This window comes from Xenopus laevis, chromosome 6S, assembly GCF_017654675.1.
Source record: "Xenopus laevis strain J_2021 chromosome 6S, Xenopus_laevis_v10.1, whole genome shotgun sequence".
NCBI lineage: Eukaryota > Metazoa > Chordata > Amphibia > Anura > Pipidae > Xenopus > Xenopus laevis.
The window spans coordinates 109,311,361-109,336,417 of record NC_054382.1 but is presented as its reverse complement, the minus strand read 5'-3'; the positions used below and the strand labels follow the sequence as shown (position 1 = coordinate 109,336,417).

At 37.8% G+C, this 25,057-nt stretch overlaps 1 protein-coding gene across 1 annotated transcript; it reads right to left on the bottom strand.

The window, feature by feature from the left end:
- Positions 1 to 485: 485 nt before the first annotated feature.
- stmn2.S (stathmin 2 S homeolog) lies at positions 486 to 24,019 on the bottom strand. The gene is given in 5 exon segments (NM_001096760.1): positions 486 to 1,727; positions 4,569 to 4,760; positions 6,432 to 6,604; positions 9,702 to 9,797; positions 23,948 to 24,019. Coding segments are annotated over 5 exon segments (537 nt in total). The 5' UTR covers positions 23,967 to 24,019; the 3' UTR covers positions 486 to 1,670.
- Positions 24,020 to 25,057: the final 1,038 nt, after the last annotated feature.

Here is a 25,057-nt window from a genome sequence, read left to right as displayed (position 1 = left end):
GAACCTGATAAATATAAATTATTGCTGTGGTGCCTCCATTTTTCTGATGGTAGTTCAAAGTCCAATAAGGTTCAAAAATTTCTTGTTCAATGGAGTCAAAAAAGTTATCCACAGTAGTCACATCAACCCCCAGCCCCTTTAATACACATTTTGAGACTGACTTGCTAAATCTATAGTTAGTATAGGTATGAGTATATAGAATTTAATTAAAAGTAGGGAGGGGTGTGTGTATGGATGCTGGGTTTTCATTTGGAGGGGTTGAACTTGATGGACTTTGTCTTTTTTCAACCCAATTTAACTATGTAACTATGTAACTGTGTAACTATGTAACTATGTAACTATGAAACATGTGGCAAGTCATTTTCTGGCATCACAACTAAGAGAAGTTTTTTTCACTTCGAAATCCGACCCTTGATAAATTTGCCCCGAAGTGTGAGTATTCCTGAAACATGCGAAAACAAATAAATAAAAATACGATACATTTATCAGTTCACAGAACCCCGATTCTTTATTTATCACAGCTTGCTCACAATGACATACAGGAAATAGCACTAATGAAGAGTAGAATAGGCAGGCAGAAACTTCCATAGTTAGGAACAACTTCAAAAACTGGAACTAGGTTTACGTCGTGGTAACTTGATTAGGAATTCCGTACTTGGCACGTGCACCCTGTCTAATAATCCCTGTAGATTTACTGATTTCAATTTTTTTTTTTTGCTGAAGAAGAATTAGAACTGTTGCTCGGACGTGGATGTCCAGCCTTTAAAAGCTCAGCAGTTCTCTTACAGACTCCATTATTAAGCCTACACATGATCCCTAGAGCGCATTAACAGGAAACACAATGTTGTTTCCAGAGTAACAGATAGGCTAACTTGATTAAGAGGTACAATAGTTTTAGTAGGCATTGATGGAACTCTAAAGCCATTATATTTGTAAGACAAATTCCAACTGATTGTTTTGTGTTCTGCATTCAGCATCCAGCTTAATAATATATTAACCTATACTTAGAAAGCTCTAGAGCCGGGATAGACTGTCTAGAGTTCCACAGCTTGGCTATACCTGCTTCAGAGACCTGACAAACTTGGACAAATCAGTTGTGGTTACGCTAGTTTATTTTATCCTGCGGACACCAACGAATAACTGCGGCAATTCAGATAGAAAGATGTGTTTAACAAAGTGTGAAGCTTACAAAATCGATATAATGGCGAGTTAATGGCTGGCATCCCTCCTATTAATTTCTTCTGGCGTCGTGTTCTGAATGCAAAAAAAGAAGGCGGCAGGGAATGAGATTAGACATGGGCATCTTGGAAAGGTTCGGCAAATTCATCGAAGAGTTAATAGACAACACCAAAAGCCTGTTACAGGGCATGGAAGATTATGAAATAACTTGCATAATGCAATACTTGTATTTTTTAACAAAAATGTAAATATTTACAAAAAAAGACCCAAATTTATTTATTTTTAAACATCAAGCAAATCATTCTGCAAAGAGACCGCAATTTTTTTCTTTTTGTTTTTTTTTCTTTTGTTTTTATTTTATGAGTTCTTGTATTTTTTTTTTTTGTTTCTTTTTTAATGTTTAATTTTTTTGATGTCATACATTTTTCCATACTGATATCGCATGATCCGTAATTATATAGGCAAGGAAGTTACTAATGGCGGTATGGTTTTCAGCCGGAAAGTTCTAGTTGTTCCTTGTTTTTGCGCACGTCGGCGGCATGCCTTTCCTGTGGGAGAAATAAGTTTGTATGTTAGAAAGACCTAAACACACGGTCAAAGACATCTTGAATGATCGTTTTTGGTATAAAAGAAATGCATTAGGCTGAGTTGTGTGTTTAATAACAATAATAATTTTACAGACTATTTTACAGGAAAGGGCCAAATTAATAAAGTAAAAGGATTTAGGACAAGCGGAAAATGAATCAGACCATCCTAACATTTAAATTATTTCCCAGACTGATGTAAAAAGGGTGTAATTTAATTTAACAAAAAAGTAGAAGGCCAACCCATCAAGAGGTTTGGCTTTCTTCTGTTTTTTTGTTAAACTGAATATAGTGTAACGAGGTGATGTACAGAGGACTATGGTGTCCCCAAGCAATAAAATCTTCACCCAATGTCATAGATATTTGAGCACTGGAGAATTTAAACCAGCCATGAATAATAATTGTTTTGAGGTTACACTTTGAGAAAACCTTTGAGGGGTGGTTCACCTTTAAGTTAACTTTTAGTATGTTATAGAATGACTAATTCTAAGCAACTTTTCGATTAGGGTAAGGCCACACTAAGCGATAGCGCGGCGATTTGACTCGCCGCGACTATTCGCCGCGACTTTTAATCCTCAATCGCTGGCGAAACTTTGGCGCTGGCGTCTATGGGGAATCGCTGCGTAAAAACACACGCGGCGATCTTTTTTCTATTGTCGCTCGAAATCGCCTCGCTAGGCGATTTCGAGCGACAATAGAAAAAGATCGCCGCGTGTGTTTTTACGCTGGCGATTTTGCGCGATTTCCCATAGACGCCAGCGCCAAAGTTTCGCCAGCGATTGAGGATTAAAAGTCGCGGCGAATAGTCGCGGCGAGTCAAATCGCCGCGCTATCGCTTAGTGTGGCCTTACCCTTAGTCTCCATTATTTATTTTGTTTTATATAGTTTTTTAATTGTTTGCCTTCTTCTGACTCTTTCCAGCTTTCAAATAGGGGTCACTGACCCTATCTCAAAACAAATGCTCTGTAGGGCTACAAATGTATTTATTTATTACTCATCTTTCTATTCATATTACTGTCTCTTATCCAAATCTGATGCACGGTTGCTAGGGTAATTTGGACTCTAGCAACCAGATTGCTGGTACAGGTATGAGACCTGTTATCCAGAATGCTCAGGACCGGATAATGGATCGTTCTGTAATTTGGATCTTCATAGCTTGTCTACTAGAAAATTATGTAAACATTAAATAAACTCAATCGGCTGGTTTTGCCTCCAATAAGGATTAATTATATCTTAGTTGGGATCAAGTACAGGCTACTGTTTTATTATTACAGAGAAAAAAGAAATCATTTTTAAAAATTTGGATTATTTGGACAAAATGGAGTCTATGGGAGACGGCCATTCTGTAATTCTGAGCTTTCTGGATAATGGGTTTCCGGATACCGGATCCCATACCTGTATTGCAAACTAGAGAGCTGCTGAATAAAAAGCTAAATATCTCAAAAACCACAAAGAATTAAACATGAAAACCAAATGCAAATTGTCTCAGAATATCGTATACTAAGGGGCAGATTTATCAAGGGTCGAATTTCGAACTCAAAAAAACTTCGAAATTCGAATAAAAAAAGACCAACCGAAATTGATTAAAAAAATCTACGTTATTTTTCGGGTAAATAGGCCGTTTTTGTTTGAATTAGAATCATACGAATCAAAGTAATAGAGCATTCGATTGAATTTGAATCAAAGTTTTTTCCAAACAAAAATTAGATTTTTCAAAGTCCACCAATTGACTCCAAACAGGTTCTAGGAGGTCTACCATAGGCTTAAACAGCAATTCGTCAGGTTTTAGATGGCGAATGGTCAAAGTCTAATTTTTAAAGAGACAGTACCTGATATATTTTGAGATTCAAATTTTGTAATTTTTTTCAAATTCAAATTGATTTTGGACTATTCCCTAGACGAAGTACACAAAAAATAGCTTGAAATTAGAATTTTGTTTCATTCGAATTTTCACTTTGACCTTTGATAAATCTGCCCCTTGATAAATCTGCCCCTAAAAGTTAACACAAAGGTGAACAACCCCTTTAATTCTGATGGAAATGGACAGAGCCCGAAAACCTTGGACATTTGAATTTATGGGTTTATGCAGTAACAAAAACAATGTTTTAAGCCTGCAAGCAATAGCAACATATATTTTTCTGTCTGTTATGTAAACTGTGTGTACACAAATGTTATTCTATATAATGGATAATGAATGCATCATTTTCAGGCTTAAAGGGCATGTAAAGGCAAAAAAAAATAAAATCCCATTTTTACTTTCTTTAATGAAAAAGAAACCCATCTCCAATATACTTTAATTAAAAAATGTGTACTGTTTTTATAAGAAACCTGACTGTATGTAGTGAAATTCTCCCTTCATTTACTGCTGTGGATAGGAATTGTCAGATGGTCCCTAACTGCTGAGCTGGGAAACAATCATATTGTTTATGACGATACCTAAGCAGCCCAGACCACACTGAGCATGTGCACAGTCTTAGTCTTGCAAAGATGTTTAACAAAGTTACAAGATGGTGACCCCCTGTAGCCAACTTTGAAAGCATAAATTATTTGTTTGATTAAGCTTGTGGTGCAGTAAGTTTATGTTTATATTTAGTATAATAAGCATTTCTAGCCTTATTCTATTTAAGACTTTACATGCCATTTAAAGGGTTGTACCATTATTATTGCCTTATTAAATGCATATATTTACTTCTAAATGTGCAGGTCTGTTGCTAAGAACCCAGGTGGAATATTGTATAGGTTATCATAGATGGGGCAGCTGGTACCCCCACACAAATGATATTCATCATATAAAAATATTCTCACCTTCTCCTTGAGACGTTCCATTAGGGAAGCTAAGTAGTATTCACGGTTTTCTTTGATCTGTTCCATTTTGAGTACTAGTTTCTCCTCTGCCATTCTGCTGAAGTTGTTATTCTCTTCCAGGGCCTTTTGGAGCACTTCTCTCTCATGCTCTCGCTTCTCTGCAAGTTGCTTCAGGATTTGGGCTTCCTGAGACTGGTAAATAACAATCAAACATATAGCAGATAAGGAAACGTTGTGTGGATCTACCAGAGATGAATTTAGCCCAGAGGCAAGATTTTAACACAGTGATCTCCAACCCGATCAAACTCACATAGCACCCATTTCTCTAATTCTAGTCTACTGTTTTTATTTGCCCAACGACTGCTTGCCATCTTAAATACAGTGGAAACAGAAGCTGGTATGGGCCCAAACATAGATGGAAATTCTTAAATTTGTGCGACAAAGACAAATTTCTTGGGGACAAACCCTATTAGAAATGGTTATGGGGTTCATCACGTCATGTATCAGTGATAACACCGCAATCACTTACCACCATAAAATATGTGGAAGCAACTGTGTAACAGAACTATACAATTAGTAAAGCTCCTTCCTCTCCTTAATTACTACTAATTATATATAATTTTTTCCTGATGTCATAAAGAAGGAGCATAGGCTGAATTTATAACGTTATACAATTTAGGATGTTATAGAACCAATAATGAAGGTGATTCTTCTAAGTAAGCCCTTTAGTTACATCTGCTTTGATGCACAGATGCCAGGCTAATTGTCTGACACCATCAATTCTATGTATAAGGGCCACCATCAGCGGGGGCACAGTTGTCCTGGACCGAGGGTTTTTGTGTCTTAGGGGGGCCCAGCCATGCTGCATTTACTTGATTAGCTGGGTCCCCCTGCTGTGAGAGAGCTGCAGACTTCAGAAAAGAGGGTGGAGGTCACGTGCGGCATCATCTTTACTGCAACAACTTTCTCTACTTTTCATTGGTCACTGAAGTTTAAGTCCTGGGAAAGCTGCATGGGGATTGGACAGGCTGGAAGGGAAGTTCAAACTTGACCCATCCAATGCCTGTGCAGCTGTACCAGGACTTAGACTTCACTGACCTATCGGCAGAAAGAATATGCAGGTGCCTGAGCTTCTGCACCTCCCTTCTGAAGTTTGCAACTCCCTAATAGCAGTGGGGGGCTGGAAATCAAGTCAAAAAACTTTCACCAATTTCTTTTTTTTTTAACTTGTAGTGAGGGAAGCCTGGCCACCAATGTTATTTCTTTACTCTTGGTGAAGGAGCGCCCTGCCACTTATAGTTTTTTTTTAAAACTTATGTGGGGGGGACTGGCCATTATTTTTTTTAACTTGTAGGGGGGCTGGCCTGGGGTGTGTTGAGCCTAGGGGGTCCAGAAAATGTTGACGTACGGGGGAATGCCAGCCTTGATTGTATCTAAGCTTCTCTATATGAAATACAGACCACAAATGGAAAGTATTAGCAGCATACAGCTGTCTGATATGTATAGTCTTAAATAACTAATAACTTTAATAACTAATAACTAAAATACAGTTTGATAAATGTTACTAATTTAATGCTACAGTTGATTATTGGGAAGGTTTGTTCTGACTGATTTTCTGAATAACATTTCTGTAAATAATGCCCATGAGGCACCAATAGCCAGAAGCCTCTACAAAAGGTTCCCTATCTTTATTAGGGTGCAGCAGTGGCTTAATGAGTTAAGAAAGACAAAATATAATCGGTTGATTGCCCATGAGACAACAATACCTGGAATCTGCTACAAAAACCTTATAATCGTCCTATGATGAAGCCTAGGTTACAGGGCCAAATCAACTGATTGCAATTCTACATGTTATCAATGTACCTTTCGTCTTTCCTCTGCTGCTTCCAGCTTGGCCTGAATCTCTTCTAGAGAAACATCCTTCTTCTTTGGAGAGGCAAGGGTTCGGGGAGCTTCAGAGACTGGAGATGGCGGTTTCAAAATCAGTTCAAAAGCCTGGCCCGATGCACGCTTGTTAAGCTGCTTGACTTCCATGTCTATAAGATACACATTAAACATAAGCCGCATGAACGAGAGACATATTTTGCAGCCTGACTCTGACACGATTTCAGTGTTTTGAAACAATATATCATTAATAAAGACTAGGCAGTTGGAGGCTTTAGATCTTATACAGCTACAACCCCCAAAATACAACAAGGGCCAATGCCGGTTGCACATCATTGGAACCAAGAATTTTTTTAATTAAATACCATGAGCAAATCTATGTAGCGATGCAGCCACATTAAAATGCAAATTGAATAAAAGGATTAACACAAACAAAAGGAAACAACTTTACACATTCAAATGGTTATTTAAACAAACATAATCATGTCTTTAATCATTGCTCACAGCTCCAGTAAAATATAACTTATAAACAGCATCACTGTGCTACTATCTGTCAACCTTCAATTTCAATTTGTATTAGATGGAAATGCCAATGTATTTTTATTTCCCTATCCTTTGTTTTCTCCAGCCTAGAGATGTTATTGACTCAGCTTGCAGTTTTACAACATGCTCAGCCAAATCGGGATGATCCCTGATTGTTCAGCCATGGATCGGATCATAATGGAGCATACAGAGAATGAATGTTCTGATGCAGTTTTTGCTTGATGGGATTTTCAATCCTGTCCGATAGATATCTCGGTTTAGATATCTCTAGGAACAAATTATATTGTAATATGGCCCCAGCAGATGCATGTCCTGGCTCCTGTTACTGTGAATGTCTTTAGGCACCACAGGTCTGCCTATATGTAATGTCAGATAGCAACTCTATGTTATTATACTCAAATCAGCTCTACACTGGGACAAAGTAATAACAAACAGAAACACACTTGTTATTGTGTATATGAAGTTATTTACATAGCAAACCAATGTTGGAATATTTAGAAATATAGCTATGTATTTTTCTCCTGAACTCCTTCTGGCTGATTTGGATGTATCAGATCCTTCTAAATACCATCTGGACGATATGGTATTCAGAAAGATCCTTTGGCGTCATTTGCCAATAATAGAATCACTTTGGAAATATATGCCGCTATGCTTGGAATTCCATCTGGCTGATATGGGATTGCGATATTTATATTTATGTAAGCCATGGAGCAGGGCACATAATTCTAGATCATAAAAGAACATGCTTATAGTTCAGGAAATGTCTATCAGTTTATGGCACTGGCAGGGATCCCCAAATGTGTTTACTGGTGAGCCACATTCAAACATAAGAAAGAGTTGGGGAGCAACACAAGCATAACACAATTTATAGGGAGTGCCGAATAAGTCCATTGATTGGCTATTTGGTAGTACCAAGTTGACTGGCAGCCTACAGAAGGTAGTGCACATGGTCTGTGTGCCTTAAAAACTTGCCTAAAAGCCAGGAAATCAAAAATGAGCTTTGAGGCTGGGAACAACATTAAATGGGTTGGTGAGCAACATGTTGATCATGAGCCACTGGTTGGGGCTCTCTGGTTTATGGCAAAGGTCTGTACTGGTGTCATTATATAGTGGGACAGGGGTTTATGTAATAAAAGGTACTAAGTTTGCCCGGGAGCTATAACCCATAGCAACTAATCAGCATGTAGCATTTACTAGTCATCGACTTAAAAGCAAACATCTTATTGGTTGCCATGGGTTACTGCTTCTGAGCAAACTTAGTGCCTTTTATTACATATGAAGGCTAATCTTCAATTCAATGCCTCTACGTTTCCTATTACAAATATAATATTTGATGCATTACAGTTTTTTTTAATGTAACCAGAGCATTGGCTGCAGCCTTAAGCAGAGCCACATGGATTCACCCTCATTCAGAAAGGCCAAAATAAATGTCAATCTGGTCAATACCTGAGTTAAGTAATGGGTAATTGTCAGTCATCTACATGTACCTTTGCTGCACTATATGTTAACTAGCAGCATGTGTTAAACTACCAAAATTGGATGTAGCTGGGGTTCAAGTTACCTACTGTCTGAAATAGCTCAGATCACAGACGCTTCAGCAATCCTTTTTCATAGCTATGCATGTTTTTTCCAATTATACATTTTTCTGGGATTTCCTTTTTTTATTTCAAGCAAATGGGCTAAAAAAGAATTCAATTTTGACAGATACTGGGATTTCTTAATAAGTGTATGAAAATATTTATATAATAGAAATGATTTTACATTAGGTAGGTAATAAGCCTGTGTGCTTTCTTTCCTGCAATATGGCTATAGCCAAGTAATACTGTGCGGCGAAGCTGTATCTAACGTGAGTGTAGGCAAGAATTTTCCCAGAGGAAGCTGCAGTAAATGAAAGGGCTCCTTATTAAACCTCTGCTCCTTGCATCAGAGCACAGTGTGATTACTTTCTGGAGAATGCAAAGTTTTCTGCTTCAGGCTTTTCATTGGAATTTAAATTAGCCAATTTTAATAATTCAATTCCAACCCAGACCGGTAGAACTCTAAGTAGGGGACTTCAAATACAGCTGTTTGGGCTTCGTTAAATGTACAAATGGAATAATAAATACGCTGAGACCAATGGGAGCTCTAGGTCCCAACAGCTTCAGGTATCTAAAACCCTTATCTAGCTATGGTATTTGCCTGGTGAAAGGGTCTACACACATCATCCAATTGCTATAAGAAGGGGCGATCCGCTAATTAGGCGAGCTGAGGCTCAGACGGCAGTGCCAGCTAGGTTTCCAGGGGTGGAAAAAAGCCGCTCCTGGTGCCTTTAACCGGAAATTCGGCTTTACTAGGGCGAGAGAGTGCAATTGCTCTCTCCGCACTATCGTTGCTGCCTCCCCACCCGGAAATATAATCGGGGTGGGGGGCGGCATTACTGGAGCTGCTTCAGGCGGCAATTACCACAGGATCGGCGCTGGCTATAAGGAAGCTTAATGTACAATAGGAAAGAGAAAGTCTTGTCACTCATCTTCTCAGTAATTTAATTTTTTCCCCTCTACCCTCTTAGTTTTCATTCTATATGCATCATTTTGTATTGCCAGGAAGGTGCTCCCTTTTTTAAGCTGCTGCAGCCATTCTGTGATGTCACATCAATTTGGGTAAAATTGTATCACACAACCATATGAACATAAAAGTATAATGTGTAAATGAATAGAAATCGCTTACCATCAAACGTGTATGCAGCGATATTGCGGGGTTCAGGGTAAAAACAAGAACAGATCAGAGACAGCATGGACAGTTCCTTCATCTTCTCCTTGTAGGCTGAAAAAGACAAAGTTAATAAGCTGTGGCTTTATAATGCACAGTTTATACATGTACATATTAACTCAAACATAAAAAGCAATCCTTTCTGGAACATAATATATGAAAGTATATTTATTATTATTATTATTATTAACATGTATTTATATAGCGGCAACATATTTCGCAGGGCTGAAAATATAAATGGCAGCGTGTCCTAGTATTTCACAATAACACAAGCAGTAATCACAGCATGTTGTCATACAATGAGGGGTGACAGATGGTGTAAGAAGGTGATCACACTGATTTGATTTATCTACATTTCCCTCACAGCCTGTTACCATGGCATTATCCAAGATCTACCAAAAAATGCCTTTAGAAACTGAAATTATAATGCTGAAGTGTTGGCAAAAGTCATCCAGAGTCTAAAGATTGTTTTCAAAAGCAAGCACATATTCTTACTTAATATGGTAGAACAAAGCAAAAAAAAATGTTTTCAAACCTTTGGCCTCTTCATGCCTCCATTACTTTTGGGTGGTTATCTAGTACTTGCCAAATGTTTGCTCCATTGGTGCGATTAATAGCACGGAGCTTGTAGTGGTGTAGAGTGGTTAGAATAAGCAAACATCTGATTGGTGGTTTTTGGTTACTGGACAAAGATCAACTTATGGCACCATTCTTACATAGCAATAAAATATTGTATTACCGCACACCTCCTTCCACTTTTCTGCGTGGTGGTGCTGGTCCTCCGTTGACCAAGCCCGGTCTCCTTACTGCTGTGCAATTTCAAAAAACGGTCCGCACACACCAATGTTGCAGTCGGGGATTGTACCCCTTTTATTAATGCCACCAACAATCAACGTTTCGGGGGAGGCTGTGTTCCCCCCGAAACGTTGATTGTTGGTGGCATTAATAAAAGGGGTACAATCCCCGACTGCAACATTGGTGTGTGCGGACCGTTTTTTGAAATTGCACACCATTCTTACATAGATCCTTGTATGTTGCAATGGGGGGCCATACAAATCCATTGAAAGGTAACATCGTGTCTGTTGGGAGCACCCTACCCTATGGCAGAATTTGTTTTGCATAGTGGGGACTTACCATTTGGAGAAGCTGATGCAGAGAAGGGGTCGATTTAAGGCTAATGAGGCTAAATGATGGTGATTTTTTTTTGTAAACAAAAAAACCCAGTATGGTGCATTCCAATATGTTTTTTAATGCCATAAACCTCATAGAAAGTTAATCAGTCTAAATCCAAAAACAAAGACCCATACTTTGAGGCATATGCACATAAGGCTTGGGCCACCTGACGTGAGCTCAGTGAGCCTTGAGATGGAATCCAATGTGTAGTATGTATTGACTAGTGATTAATTGGATACATGAGCTGCCAACGCTGGAGCAGACAGGAGTTGTTGCAGCCGGCATGGACACCACTTGACAAATGTTGATGCAGCGGTGTTTTTTTATCTTCCAGTTGCCCCTTCAATACTGTATCAAAGTGTGAGATGCAAATGTAATAATAATGGCCATGCCATATGGGTATGGCTTCCTTAGCTCAGCAACAAAACTGGGGAGTTTGTAGAAAATTCACTAGCTCAGAAAATTGTCATTGCTGTGCTTTCACGATTTTGGACTGCTGGGAACAGTTCCAGTGGTTTGGAAAAATGTATCATGATAAAAAAAATCAAATAGAAATACAACACAAAGAGGCCCATTTATCAAAGGTTGAAATTCAAATTCATGTGAGTTTTTTTTTTAACTCTAATAAATTCGAATATACTCAAATTCGACTGGGGGGTTCGTTAACAAATAAAATCAAATATCTAAAACTCGAACGAATATTACTGACCCGAAAACTCGAATCGAATTCGACTAAACTGGAATTGAGTTTTTTCTTCAAAAAAAACCTCAAATGTCTGGAAGTCTAATAACATCTTCCAATTGGTCACTGGAACTCTCCCATTGACTTATACATAAACTCAGCAGTTTAAAGGTGGCGAATAGTCGAATTCAAGTTATTCCCAGGGTATAGGTTTGAAAAATCTCAAAATTCTAATTAAAATTCAAATTAAGTTTAGATAATTCACAATTCGAATGGGAGAGTTTAAATACACAGTTTAAATATCGCAAATAATAAAACCATGGTATTCTTTGTAAGCTGAGTGTTAGTTTAAAGGGATACTGTCATGGGAAATCATTTTTTTTTCAAAATGAATCAGTTAATAGTGCTGCTCCAGCAGAATTCTGCACTGAAATCCATTTCTCAAAAGAGCAAACAGATTTTTTTATATTCAATTTTGAAATCTGACATGGGGCTAGACATTTTGTCAATTTCCCAGCTGCCCTGGTCATGTGACTTGTGCCTGCACTTTAGGAGAGAAATGCTTTGTGGCAGGCTGCTGTTTTTCCTTCTCAATATAACTGAATGTTCTCAGTGGGACATGGGTTTTTACTATTGAGTGCTGTTCTTAGATCTACCAGGCAGCTGTTATCTTGTGTCAGGGAGCTGTTATCTGGTTATCTTCCCATTGTTCTTTTGTTTGGCTGCTGGGAGGGGGTGATATCACTCCAACTTGCAGTACAGCAGTAAAGAGTGATTGAAGTTTATCAGAGCACAAGTCACATGACTTGGGGCAGCTGGGAAATTGACAATATGTCTAGCCCCATGTCAGCTTTCAAAACTGAATATAAAAAAATCTGTTTGCTCTTTTGAGAAATGGATTTCAGTACAGAATTCTGCTGGAGCAGCACTATTAACTGATTCATTTTGGATTTTTTTTTCCCATGACAGTATCCCTTTAAGGAGGCTACCAACAGAGAGCTTTCTATTACATATGATTATACATGCATATATATAGAACATGTTTTTTTTGGAAGGCTGTCTCCTTAAAAAATCCTCATTTTCTATTATGACATAGTTATCTTGTAGGTGATTTGCTTGAAGAAGCAATAGCTTCCCTGTAATGCTTTCTCCTGAAACTGAACAGCAGGTTCCCAGCCCCCCTATGCAAATAAATTAACTGTTAAGATAAGTGTTAACAAGACTGTATGTGAAAACGCTAAAATAACACCAGCTTGAGAATCGACATGAGAGAGTGTGATTCTGGCTCTCCTGTGGGGATTTCCATGTCTAAAAAGCAGAATTTCTCAGCTTGTCCCTTGAGGATCTCCTTTCTATGTCACAGGAGCGCCAGCCCAGGCAGTAGAACAGTTATTCTGGTGGACTCATTTGTGCTGACTATATTCAGCTGACTGAACACAAGAATATATTAAAAATATGCACCACAGGGATCCATGAGAATACATGGTATAAAATGCAGCTATTTACTGACTATAAATTTTATTTTAAAGGAGAACTAAAACTCATCAAGGAATTGGGCTTGCATTAAACCTTATGTTTCGGGTTACTTTACTACCATTTGGCCTCCATGTGTCTGTACCCCAGTAGTTTCCTATCTTGTTTTTTGCTGATTCAGTGCACATTCTGTGGGCTGCTGGCAGTTGCCTGAGCTTGGGGACTGCCTCACAATATACTGTATATATGCTATAGAAAATTTGCAATGCAAGGCTAATTAGTAATTTATTTGGAATAACATTAACGGCATGTAAAGTCTAAAATAGAATAATCTAGAAATGATGTATTTTGTATACTAAATATAAACATGAATTTACTGCACCACAAGCCTAATCAAACAAATAATTAATGCTTTCAAAGTTGGCTACAGGGGGTCACCATCTTGTAACTTTGTTAAAATCTTTGCAAGACTAAGACTGTGCACATGCTCAGTGTGGTCTGCGCTGCTTAGGGATCGTCATAAACAAAGCTGCTTGAGTTCTGCATGGCTGGGAAGTAAGGCGGGGGCTCCCCCTGCTGTTCATAAGTATGATTGTTTCCCTGCTCAGCAGTTAGGGACCATCTGACAATTCCTATCCACAGCAGTAAATGAAGGGAGAATTTCACTGCATACAGTCAGGTTTCTTTTAAAAACGGTACACATTTTTTAATTAAAGTATATTGGAGATAGGTTTCTTTTTTTCATTAAAGAAAGTAAAAATTGGATTTTATTTTTTTGCCTTTACATGCCCTTTAATTATCAGTAAAGAAACCAATGGACTCATCAGACCACTAAAGCTTAAGTTTTTCAGCAGTTGCCACTGAGCATGTGCCCTGAGACCCAAAAGATGGGATAACATGATCCAAGATGGCGCGCTCCTGCAGACATTGCTGAAGACATGGATCATAACTGTTATAGGGCTGCAAACACTTTCTGTTGGTATTTTCACAGCATTTCTTTTCGCCTTAATTTGGTTAGCCCTATTGTCCAGTAAAACAGATACAGATAATAACTTGCAATTATAAGAAAGGCTGGTAGGCTTGAAGAGATTGAACCATTTGGACAGATTTTATTACCATATTCTTATTTTTTTATAAACTGCAAACTGAGTTGAATTGATTTGTACTGTAATTAGCAGTGATTGGGCAAATAATGCAAACTTCATTTACATGTGGTTGGCAGGATTTAGATCAAATGAAGTCTTTGTGTTTAAAACTCAGCTGTTGTAATAATATAATAATATAATAGAAATCCTCCTACAAGATATGCCAAACTCTATTAGCCACACACAAAGGTCACATTCATAATTTAGGGGAAGAACTGATTTATTATTCAAGAGCATAGCAAATCCTTTTAGCCCCTCCCTGAAATCATTAAAGAGTGTCATTTAAATAATTAAAGAAAGTGTCATTTGGATTCTCTAATTTATCTTTTATTTAAAGTGTCACCACTGAAAACATACCAATGCCTAGGTATTAAAGCTATTGTTCTGATACCAGATAATGCAGAATATTGGGAGTCACATGTCATATACATTTCCTAAGGGCTGTCAAATCATGTTTAGTACACGTTTAGTATACATATGCCTGTATGTTTTACTGTAATAACGACACGTTGATGAAAAACCACAAATGATGAGTATGAAAAATGGAAGGGAAAAAAACTTTTAGAATAATACCATGCCCAGCATATGATCATTATTTTTGGTGCAAGAACAAATATTAGATTTTGTCTAGTAATGAATATACAACACTTTTTCCACCACCCCTACCATTACGGGGTGTAGTACAAATAAAGTTTACTTTAATATAAGAATGGCCTATTTTGGCGACTTTTTCACTAATCTTTTTTTATTTTTTTTTTAAATGATTTGCATTCCCCTTCTGCTTTTTCCAAGCTAGCAGTTTAAAATGTTATCTGTTTGTTAGGGGTCACTGACCCCAGCAACCAAAAACTGTTGCTCTGTGAGGCTTCATTAGAGCCAAACTGATTGGACTGAAAAAAAAATCTGATTTAAAGATTAAAATTATTCAAAAACCAAAATAGTTACAAATTGTGTACCCACCATTCAATATATTGACAAAGGTAACCCACGGTGTATTATGGGTGTAATTCAGGGGACCCAAGGCTTAAAATTCCAGTGGTCTAGACCATGCTAAAAAATTAATACTGAGGATAAACTACCACTGCATCCCTGGGGACTTCTTTTCTAACTAATGGTATGTTTATTTTATGGCAGATTAAGAGCCGCAAGATCATTATTATTGCTCAAGACACATACATTTGTTTATGTGGCCATGCATATGGTTTCATGCAAATAATTATTGGAAATCAGCACTAAAACATTTGTGCCTTTCCCTAAAAGGGATTTCTGCCTGAAATATTTCTCCGGGTTTGGCAGCTTGTGTAGATGAACCCCCTACCACCTCTACCCATTTATAATTACTCAGAGAATCTATTTTCGGTCTGGAATACTGTGCACGGCTGCGCAAGCAATCCCTCAGGTTAACCCAGTTCTGTCACTTATAAAACTTTATGTTTTATAAGATCTTAGGATATTGTACTGCAGAGTCTCATTATTTTCACAAAGTGCTCTTGGTGCTGGAACATGAATCTGATTATTCTGCCCTCATCAGCCAGAGTGAAACAGACATAATTCAAGTGGGAACTCCTACGTATTTAATGAACTTGCAGCCGGAGAAATGTATTTAGTTAAATGCGGTCTTTCAATAAATCAGAGGGAAGCTGAAATGGAATTAATCTGCATGTAAGGTGACACAAGGCTGTGTGGAGGAACCAACAGAACGACATGTATGGAATTGTCACTGCAATAGCCACGAAAGTGACTGCAACTCATTATCAAGATGTTTCAGCATCTCAGTTGGATTTATAAGCCAAATGTATTATTCATTGTCTGTTCCAATGTCTTATAGTGAGCACAAGGTATCCCAGCGCTACATATTTCCATTCATACTTTCAGGGGGTCTTCAGATTATACCTCCTAGTGGGCATAAGTAGTCAATTCCAATCCAGTTTCTTCCGCTGCCGATATTGTTTCATTTGTGCATTGTCTTAGACATTGGATCATATACTTTGTGTACAATTGCTGCCACCCATATCATCTCAGAAAATACCCATTTAGCATAGGGTTATGTGAACCTGGCTTTCAGATGGCTGCCATATTTATATTCAAAAACAGATTTTTATCTCTAATGTAACCTTTCACACTCCCACGATTTCATGGAAACACACCTTCCCCTGCCAATTATTTACTGCCATACAATATCCTCAGTCAGAGCTGTTTATCATGTTTTAGGAAAAAAGGGTAAACTCCCAAGCTTAGAATATAAAACCTGGTGCAGCAATATCTTCTGGTGTCCCACTAAATGTAAAACTATGTCATACAACTAGGGTTGCCACCTTTTCTGGAAAAAAATACAGGCCTTCCTATATATTTGTCTTTTTTCCCTATTAATAACATTGGGATCAGCCATCATTTTTACCTGCCAGTCCGTTAAAATACCGGCCAGGTGCCCACCCTACATACAACACAGAAGATCTCCAATTTTCCTGTATTGCCGTACATAATATATTTAAAAGAAATTACCAAATGTGTTTGTTAAACATTGTACACACATTAAAACAGTACAAAAAGTGTCCTAAGGGCAGAGAAAAAATGAATCCATTTATGGTGACCATGTAGCCTCTATTCCAATGAAAGGATTCTGGCCATATACCATGGAACTAACTCAAGAGAAGGGATTCTTATATACATTTACTGTACCTTTTAAACCTTAAAGCATTTACACCTTTCTTAGATATGAAATATGAGATAATATATGATTCAGCAACACTGTATAATGTCATTTTAACCAACTTCCTATATTCTTTAATTAACAGTTTTCAATTGAAATACTGCTTTCAAACACAATTGCATTTAAAATTCAATTAATTCATGAGTAATTAAATAATGACATAATTCATGTATGTTGGAAAATTGCTTTTCTTTCATTATGCCAGCTAAAAAACATGGATGAGGTTCTGCTTTTGAAAAGCATTGACAAAGAACCAATAATTATTAGTATAATTTTCTCTTGAACACGCCCAATAGCTTCTCCAGTATTATGTGATAAGGAGCAGTGATTGGAAATGACACAAACCAATGGTACTGCTTGAGAGAGTTTATAGTACAGAACCTATACGACGGATTTATGCTCTTTGCTGTTCCTGTTGTTATTGGTTTCATGCTCCCTTCATGCGTTAAGAGTGAAAGTAACCAATGGATGGTTGAGTTCCAATAATTAGGCACTGGTATCAAATTCATCCCTTTTAAAACCCATGAACGAGAAGGCAAATAAGCAAGCAAGCTTTACTGTCACCATCACTGAGGGGAATTCCAGTCTGCAATAAAGAACCAGCTGAATGGTGCAAAATACTGGCAACAAAAATGGAGTAAACTTTGCAAATATTAATTTGCCAAAATAAGAACCAAAACAATGCATGTTTTTATTCTAATCCACATTTTCTACCATCTACCCCTGATGTTGCATAATATATCGGCTATATAAACTTTACATTTTCCTCCAGAGGGATAAATTGCCCTGAATCATAATACTTGAACAGAAGTTGCTGAAGTCCCTACTAATTATATATCTGCCAAAGCTTCATGAACTTGCAAAGAAGGAGCATTGCGTTTAAATATGGAGAATGGTGCATATTTCCACTGGCACAAGGTATACACCACTGATTAGTAGTCGTTTCTGGTAGACCACAACATACCCTGATACTGCAGATAACAGAGTCATGGTGGCTGTGTTTGTTTCCTGTAAAGACTGTTGTGCCAACTCATGGTGGTCTTTGAGAAGTCACAAGTCAAGTTTGGTACTCAGATAAGTCAAGCAATCAGCTCATGAGTGGGTCAAAACAGCCAGTAGAAGTCCAGATCACTTTTATTTTAGGCTGAAACAATATCACTTAGAGAAGACCTGCAATTTGTTTGGAGTCACTGGAACTAAAAAATATTTGCTAGTTTGACAAGTCATGGTATATTTTACTATATATTTATTCTTTATTTGTGAAATAAAGACCATCTAGTGAACTGAAACATTCCTCTGAAAGGGATACAAAGCACATCCAGTTTGCTAAATTAAATCAGTATCAAAGCCATTGCCATTAGTGGAGTTGAGGGGTGTGCAGTCAGCTGGATCCATACAATGGGAAAATATGCTTCTGCACATGATGGTTATGTGATAAAATACACTAAGTTTGGCCGGGAGCAATGACCCACAGCAACCAATCAGCAGGTAGAATTTACTGGTCACCTGTTTAAAATCAAATATCTTATTGGCTGCTATGTGTTACTGCTAATTGGCATTCTCAGGGCATTTTATTCCATAAGGGGGTTCTGGAAGCACAATTATAAACAGTGAGAGATATAAAAAAAAGTTTTGGAAGGATAATGACAATGATAGAAAAATGGAACACTTCAGTGAAGCATATAAAAGAGCAATAATTAAAGGGGTTCTACCTCTGCTGGCCTGTACATTTATTTCAATTGCTATGGTGAAATAGGATATGTATGTGCATTATTTATGGGATTATTTCATTTCAAGTAAAATCTTCAAAAGTTTAAATTTCAGTTCCTCATTTTAAGATCTTCCTTGCTTACAAAATATTTCCCAAATATGTCACAGTATTTCACAAATACCAACCTATTGTGTAAACTTAGTTTGTATATAATGTCACAGCTGCATAGATACTATGTCAATGCTTGCACCCACTCGTGTTTCTACATAAATGCATTCAGTGCTAGGGTGCAAGGGTTCCCTGCACTTATTGCATGTCTTAGTTGTGGAAAATACAGGGCCCCTGATACTCCTTGCAGGTGCTCTACTTTGCACCTGATGAATGCTGCGCTAGTAACAACAGTGCAAGTGCACCCCTGCAGCTTGCCCATGTGCAAATTGCACCACCTGTGCACTATTCAATGCAAAGATTTGCTAGTTGTGGAATCAATTTAATTGCATAATGGGAAAGAAAGGTGAATTGTTTGCAGAAAAACAAGATGATCTGCTCTATGAACTTTGCCCATCAGGATTATAAGCCCAATAATGTTTAGTTACTTTGTACCAGGGCTGGTCCTATCAAATGTGGGGCCCAATTGGGACCATGTTGGCGGGGCCCCTAGAAAAAGTTTTGCTGGCTCCCGACACACCAAGTATTTAGGAAAATAAGGGCATACAGGCACAAAATAGAAAGGAAAGGGGCAGACAAGGTAAGAGAGTGAGAGGAGTTGGGGGCAGGCCAGGCAGCATCATGTGCTGGGGGAAATATTACCTGTGCTGCCCTCTGGTGCGGGGCCCCCAGAGGCGCGGGGCCCAATTGGGCCCAATTGGTCCAATAGGCCTAAGGCCGGCCCTGCTTTGTACCATTCCCAGATAGCATATATGTATTTGGAAGTTCTTTTAGATGCATGAATATGTATGACTAAGTCTCCAGTGAACAAAAGAACAGGTGGGGCTTTATTGAGAGAAGAGATAAAAGATGACTGAGCACACTGCAAAACAAACTAGTCGTTGAACCACAAGAAATTACTTTTACATTAAATTAGTAATTTTTCTTTTTGGTGCCACTAGTAAAGCTCCATAGTTACCAAATGAGTGTAGCTTTACCAGATTTGTCCACTCAAGGGTTGGGCAAAATTAAAGTAGTTTAATTGCTTAGCACATAGTGTGCAGGCCTGTTAAATTAGGTTTACAGCTCCAATATGGTTCTTGCCTAAATGGATTTCCTCAGACTCAGACCGTTGTTTTGCTTCTATAGGCTGCCAAACTTTGGACCATCACCATTATTTATATTATGGATGGCTATTGAATGTACAGCTCTTCAGACACTGTTGAGTTGTACTTCATCAACTGAAGGGCCACAATTTTACTGTCACCATAGTCTCTTTCTATATCTAGCACACCAATTGTACCCGCTAGCTAACAGCCCCAACCTGTTATTCCAGCTTCTCCCATAGGTTCAGTACTATGCTATCCATGCCCTCATCTTACCAACAGCTGTGTGGACCCAGATTATTCTGGTTGGTCACGCTGTATAAAAATAAACCTCTTAATGTGATATTCAAGTTAAAAAAAATACTGAATGCAAATCCTTTTAATCTATTACAAATATTATAGTTTACACTAGATATTTTACGTGTGAATACTGGGAATACAATTCACAACAAATGGAGGTAGAAAAGTTTTTATTTTGCATTTGGACAAGCATGGAAGCCCATTTTTGGTAGGTCATAATGATTTGAGGAGGATATTTAAAGCATTGTCTCTAAACTGACCCAAAGGAGGTAAAGGATGCACATAGAAAACAAATAAAAAACATAGAACAGGGATCCCCAACCCTTTGAAGCCGTGAGCAACATTCAGAAGTAAAAGGAGTTGGGGAGCAACACTAGCATGAAAAATGTTCTTGGGGTGCCAAATAAGGGCTGTAATTGGCCATTTGGTAGCCCCTATGTGGATTGTCAACCTACATTGAGACTCTGTTTGGCAGTACACCTGGTTTTTATACAACCAAAACTTGGCTCCAAGCCTGGAATTAAAAAATTATCATCTGCTTTGAGGCCACTGGGAGCAACATCCAAGGGGTTGGAGAGAAACATGTTGCTCACGAGCTACTGGTTGGGGACCACTGACATAGAACAATAGAATATTTTTTTCTGTACACGTGGGCATGGAAACGCCCACATTTTATTGGATTAGGGGGTGTGGCAAGTCTCTTAGTCTTAACGGTTACAACAGTCACCAAAAAAACATTATTAAGTATATACTTGTAATATATCTTAGTAAAATACCTTGGGCAATTTATTTAATTAAGTCACATATCTCCTTAAATGCCATTAATGCTTAAATCATTTTCATAAAAAGTAATATATGATGCAAATGCTTTTGTGTGCTCTGGAAATGTCATTCTAGTAAGGATTTTTTTTTTACCCCGTAAGACAAAGTATTACAACAAAACAGCCATGCTAATATTAACAATGGTGAATGCCTGTGCAATAATACAGTTGCACATTCACATGCAACAATGGTAATGGCAAACAGGAATTGCCTGAACTGCTCCCCAAAACATTCATATCTATATAGCAGAGGACAGATGGAAGGAATTTACTAGTTACAGTGGCATCCCTTGCAGTTATATAAGCTGCAGTACAATGTGAGACTCTTGTATATAAATGTATTTTTAGTATTCAAGATATATTACTTAAATCAAAAGGAAAAGATAATGCAGCAATTCATTCAGCTATATCCCCTGCTATAAAATGGTGCAGAAAAAGGCAGCTGTCCTCTAAAGCTTTTCCGTTTTGGGCATTGTCTACCAAGGCGTGGCACATCATGGTTTGCTTTAATCAAATCACGTGTGTCAGCAGCAACTGGGGAATTGTCTGTATACAGACACCGTATAACAGCACAAAGGTGCAAAAAACTACACAGGGGGTGATGCTCTATGCCTATCCAAGAAAACAATGCTATATCATAAAGATGCATTTTCCATATGCAAGTATGGTTGATTCTTTTTTTATTAAAAGCATCATTTATATATATATATATATATATATGTATATGTATATATATATATATATATATACATTCAGCCTCACAAAAGAATGCTTTTAGAATGATGGGCAGGAGCTGTATTCCAATATGTGATAGCCATTCTTTACATTTTTCCATAGATGTCACTCTCTGTTAATCTCAAGATGGAGCACTTTTCCCGATTCATCCATGTGGTACTGAGGAAGATCACCCCCAAGAGCAAAAAAAAAAAGCAACTTTCATAGAATTTGTACAACTAATGACCATTAGCACATACTCCCATCTCATGGAGAGTCTCAATAGATACAATATATGGATAGATAAAATAAAAAGTAATTATAATATTTTTGGGGGAGCAAAACAGTCTCTTTCATTTAGAAAACACCAAGGAGAAATCAACTATCTGACATAGGAAAAGAATGACTGCTATACATAGTAAGATGTATTTTCAATTACATTGCTTTCATTTTGTTAATTATTTTAGTGCTGAAAATGAAAGTTGGCAGGAATAATCTAATTAGCAGGAATAATGTGCCTGATCATTAACTCCAAGTGATAATCTCAGTGGTTTGAAACAACTTGATGAAATGTTCATGACACCTTTATGAATGAGCAAATGTGAACCCATCAGTCAAAGAATGGGGATCACTCATGTTCCCATCCAAAGCAGTGGCCTTCTGCAGCCATCAGTCTCCCTTTGGCTAAGAATTATCAATACTGATTACCAGATTGCTGCAATAGGGTGGGGATGCTATATCCAGCTCTGCAGGGTTGGCCATAATCCCACAGATCAAGTTTCTCTCTCTCTCTCTCTCTCTCTCTCTCTCTCTCTCTCTCTCTCCCTCTCTCTCTCTCTCTCTCTAAATATAAATATATATATATATATATATATATATATATATATATATATATATATAATATATACTGCGTGTGTCACAAGGCATTGCCCTGTGTTGGGAACTGATGCGTTTAGAAACTACCAAAGAGACTTGTTTAGACATAATTGGGCATATGATCCTGCAAGATGAAGCTGAAACTGCCATGAATTTGATGAATATTGCTGTATATTAGAAAGCACGTCATTGCACGGCATTGCTTTTCCTTGTTGACTACAGTCAGCTTGAAATTGCAGTCTGTTCTGTGAACCCTTCCAAGCAAATGGGAGGATGCCATGGATGTTAATCAATTACCCACAATACTGCAATGAAAAAAGACTCACCTATCAAAATACCTCCTGATTTGAAACCCTAGCAGGGGTACTAGATGAATATAAAATCTAAATTGTCACGTTATACATCTTAGCTAAACTATTTAGAAAGATTTAAAACATGAATTTGATGTAGGCACAGCATAGAGCAGTTCAATAGCTATTTAAGCCCTCGGATACAATTATCCGTGTTTGCTCTTTTTTATTTAAAAATGTGCAGAATAAAAAAAATGATATAATTAGTTTGAATATGATTATTAATTAATATACATTTTATAACAAAGTATGAGTTAAATAGGAAGAAATGAACTGATTTATCAGCAGGATAAATAAATAGGGAATAAAACAAGATGTAATATGTGTAATATCCTCTGGGATGTGTCTCGTGCTGACATATACAGCCTCCATGCATATGAGATTCTAAGATGACTGTGAACAAAAAATAGCAGGAAACAGGGTGGGGTCTGTCTGCATTGTGCTGTAGTGGGCTCCAGATAGCAGTGCAGGTATTGCACATTGTGCAAGGTCTAATGGCAAAAAATAATCACAAAATAACAAAGATATGACTCCCCACATCAGAAACATGTATAAGCTGTTTAACAGCATAAAACAGCATACAAAGGGGGTTTATTAGAATATTCATTTGATTGCAATTTAGGATTGAAAATCAATGCACTGGGCGTGCCCTGCTCATCCATACAAGGATTCTTGCAAAGGGTATAATAACACAATAAAGATGCATGTAGATTAATTGGACACAGTTTTATACACTCACATGCTGGGAATTTATGTATCATCAGTAAAAAGAAAGAAACACTATTATTATACATGAGTAAATTGGAGATGGCAAACAGAAATTGTCATACAGACATAGATCAGATTCAGTGCATCTTTCTGTTTCAAAGATCATTTAAATGAAATGTCAGCAGTGATTTCAGATTTGCAAGGTTGCCTGTCTGGTGTTTCCCCACCAATGCAATAGACAAAGACAAAGGAAGCTGTATCTGAAGGATATCAGCATGTGGCTCTTACCTATTGCTGTTTTAGCCATGGTGCTGGGAAGAGATGCTCAGGAGCTGTGAATGTGAAGAAACCAGCTACAGCAGTGGAGAGGGAGAAAAGACTGAATAAGGCACTGAGTCAGCAGAGTGGGGCTGAGCAAAAGAAAGAGCAAGAGGCAGGAGCCCATGAATAATTAGCAGACCTTTGCTCAAGCAGATTGGCTACGGCGGTCCCCTGATATGACTCATCTGGAGCTTCAATCTCTAAGCATTAAATATTGATCTACCAGTAGGATTTTGAAACAATACTGAGCCATGCAGTTTAATTGGAAAGATTCTATAAGCAAAAAAAAAAACCCCTCCCCCTTCTCTTGCAATAGTACAGTCCATAGGAGATGAAATATACCAAAAGGATTTGGGTAATAGGAAAAGGGGACTGTGGGCAAGGCTACAATGTGCATTTTGGGGATGCTGGAAGTTGTAGTTCAAAAGCAGCTTAATGAATACTATATGTGTATTATAGGTCACCATTATGCTCTTTCTCAGGGCTCTTCTCATTCTTACAGCATGCTATGTTTCACCCATCTATCTATTTACCTATCGCTATCTATTTATCTATAATATATCTATCGCTATCTATCATATCAATTATATGTCTATCTATGTAATTTATATATCTTTCAATGTGCTCTATAGAGGCTTGTAGAGTGTTGTGCATGTGTGGGGGTGGCTGCAGGATTAGGAGCAGTATAGCAGAGCTGTCTATGGTGCTGAAAGGAGTTGCCTATCCCTGTGCTTTCCAATGACAAATAAGAGATATGGGGAGCATTACTTACACTCTTTAGTTGTTGTTGCAAACGGTGGTGCTATTCCTTAGACCAGTGATCCCCAACCAGTAGCTTGTGAGCAACATGTTGCTCCCCAACCCCTTGGATGTTGCTCCCAGTGGCCTCAAAGCAGGGGCTTATTTTTGAATTCCAGGCTTGGAACCAGATGTTCTGCCAAACAGAGTCTTCCGTAGGCTGCCAGTCCACAAAGGGGGATACCAAATAGCCAATCAAAGCCCTTATTTGGCAATCCAGGAACTTTTTTTTTGCTTGCTCTCCAGCTCTTTTTACATCTGAATGTTGCTCACGGGTTA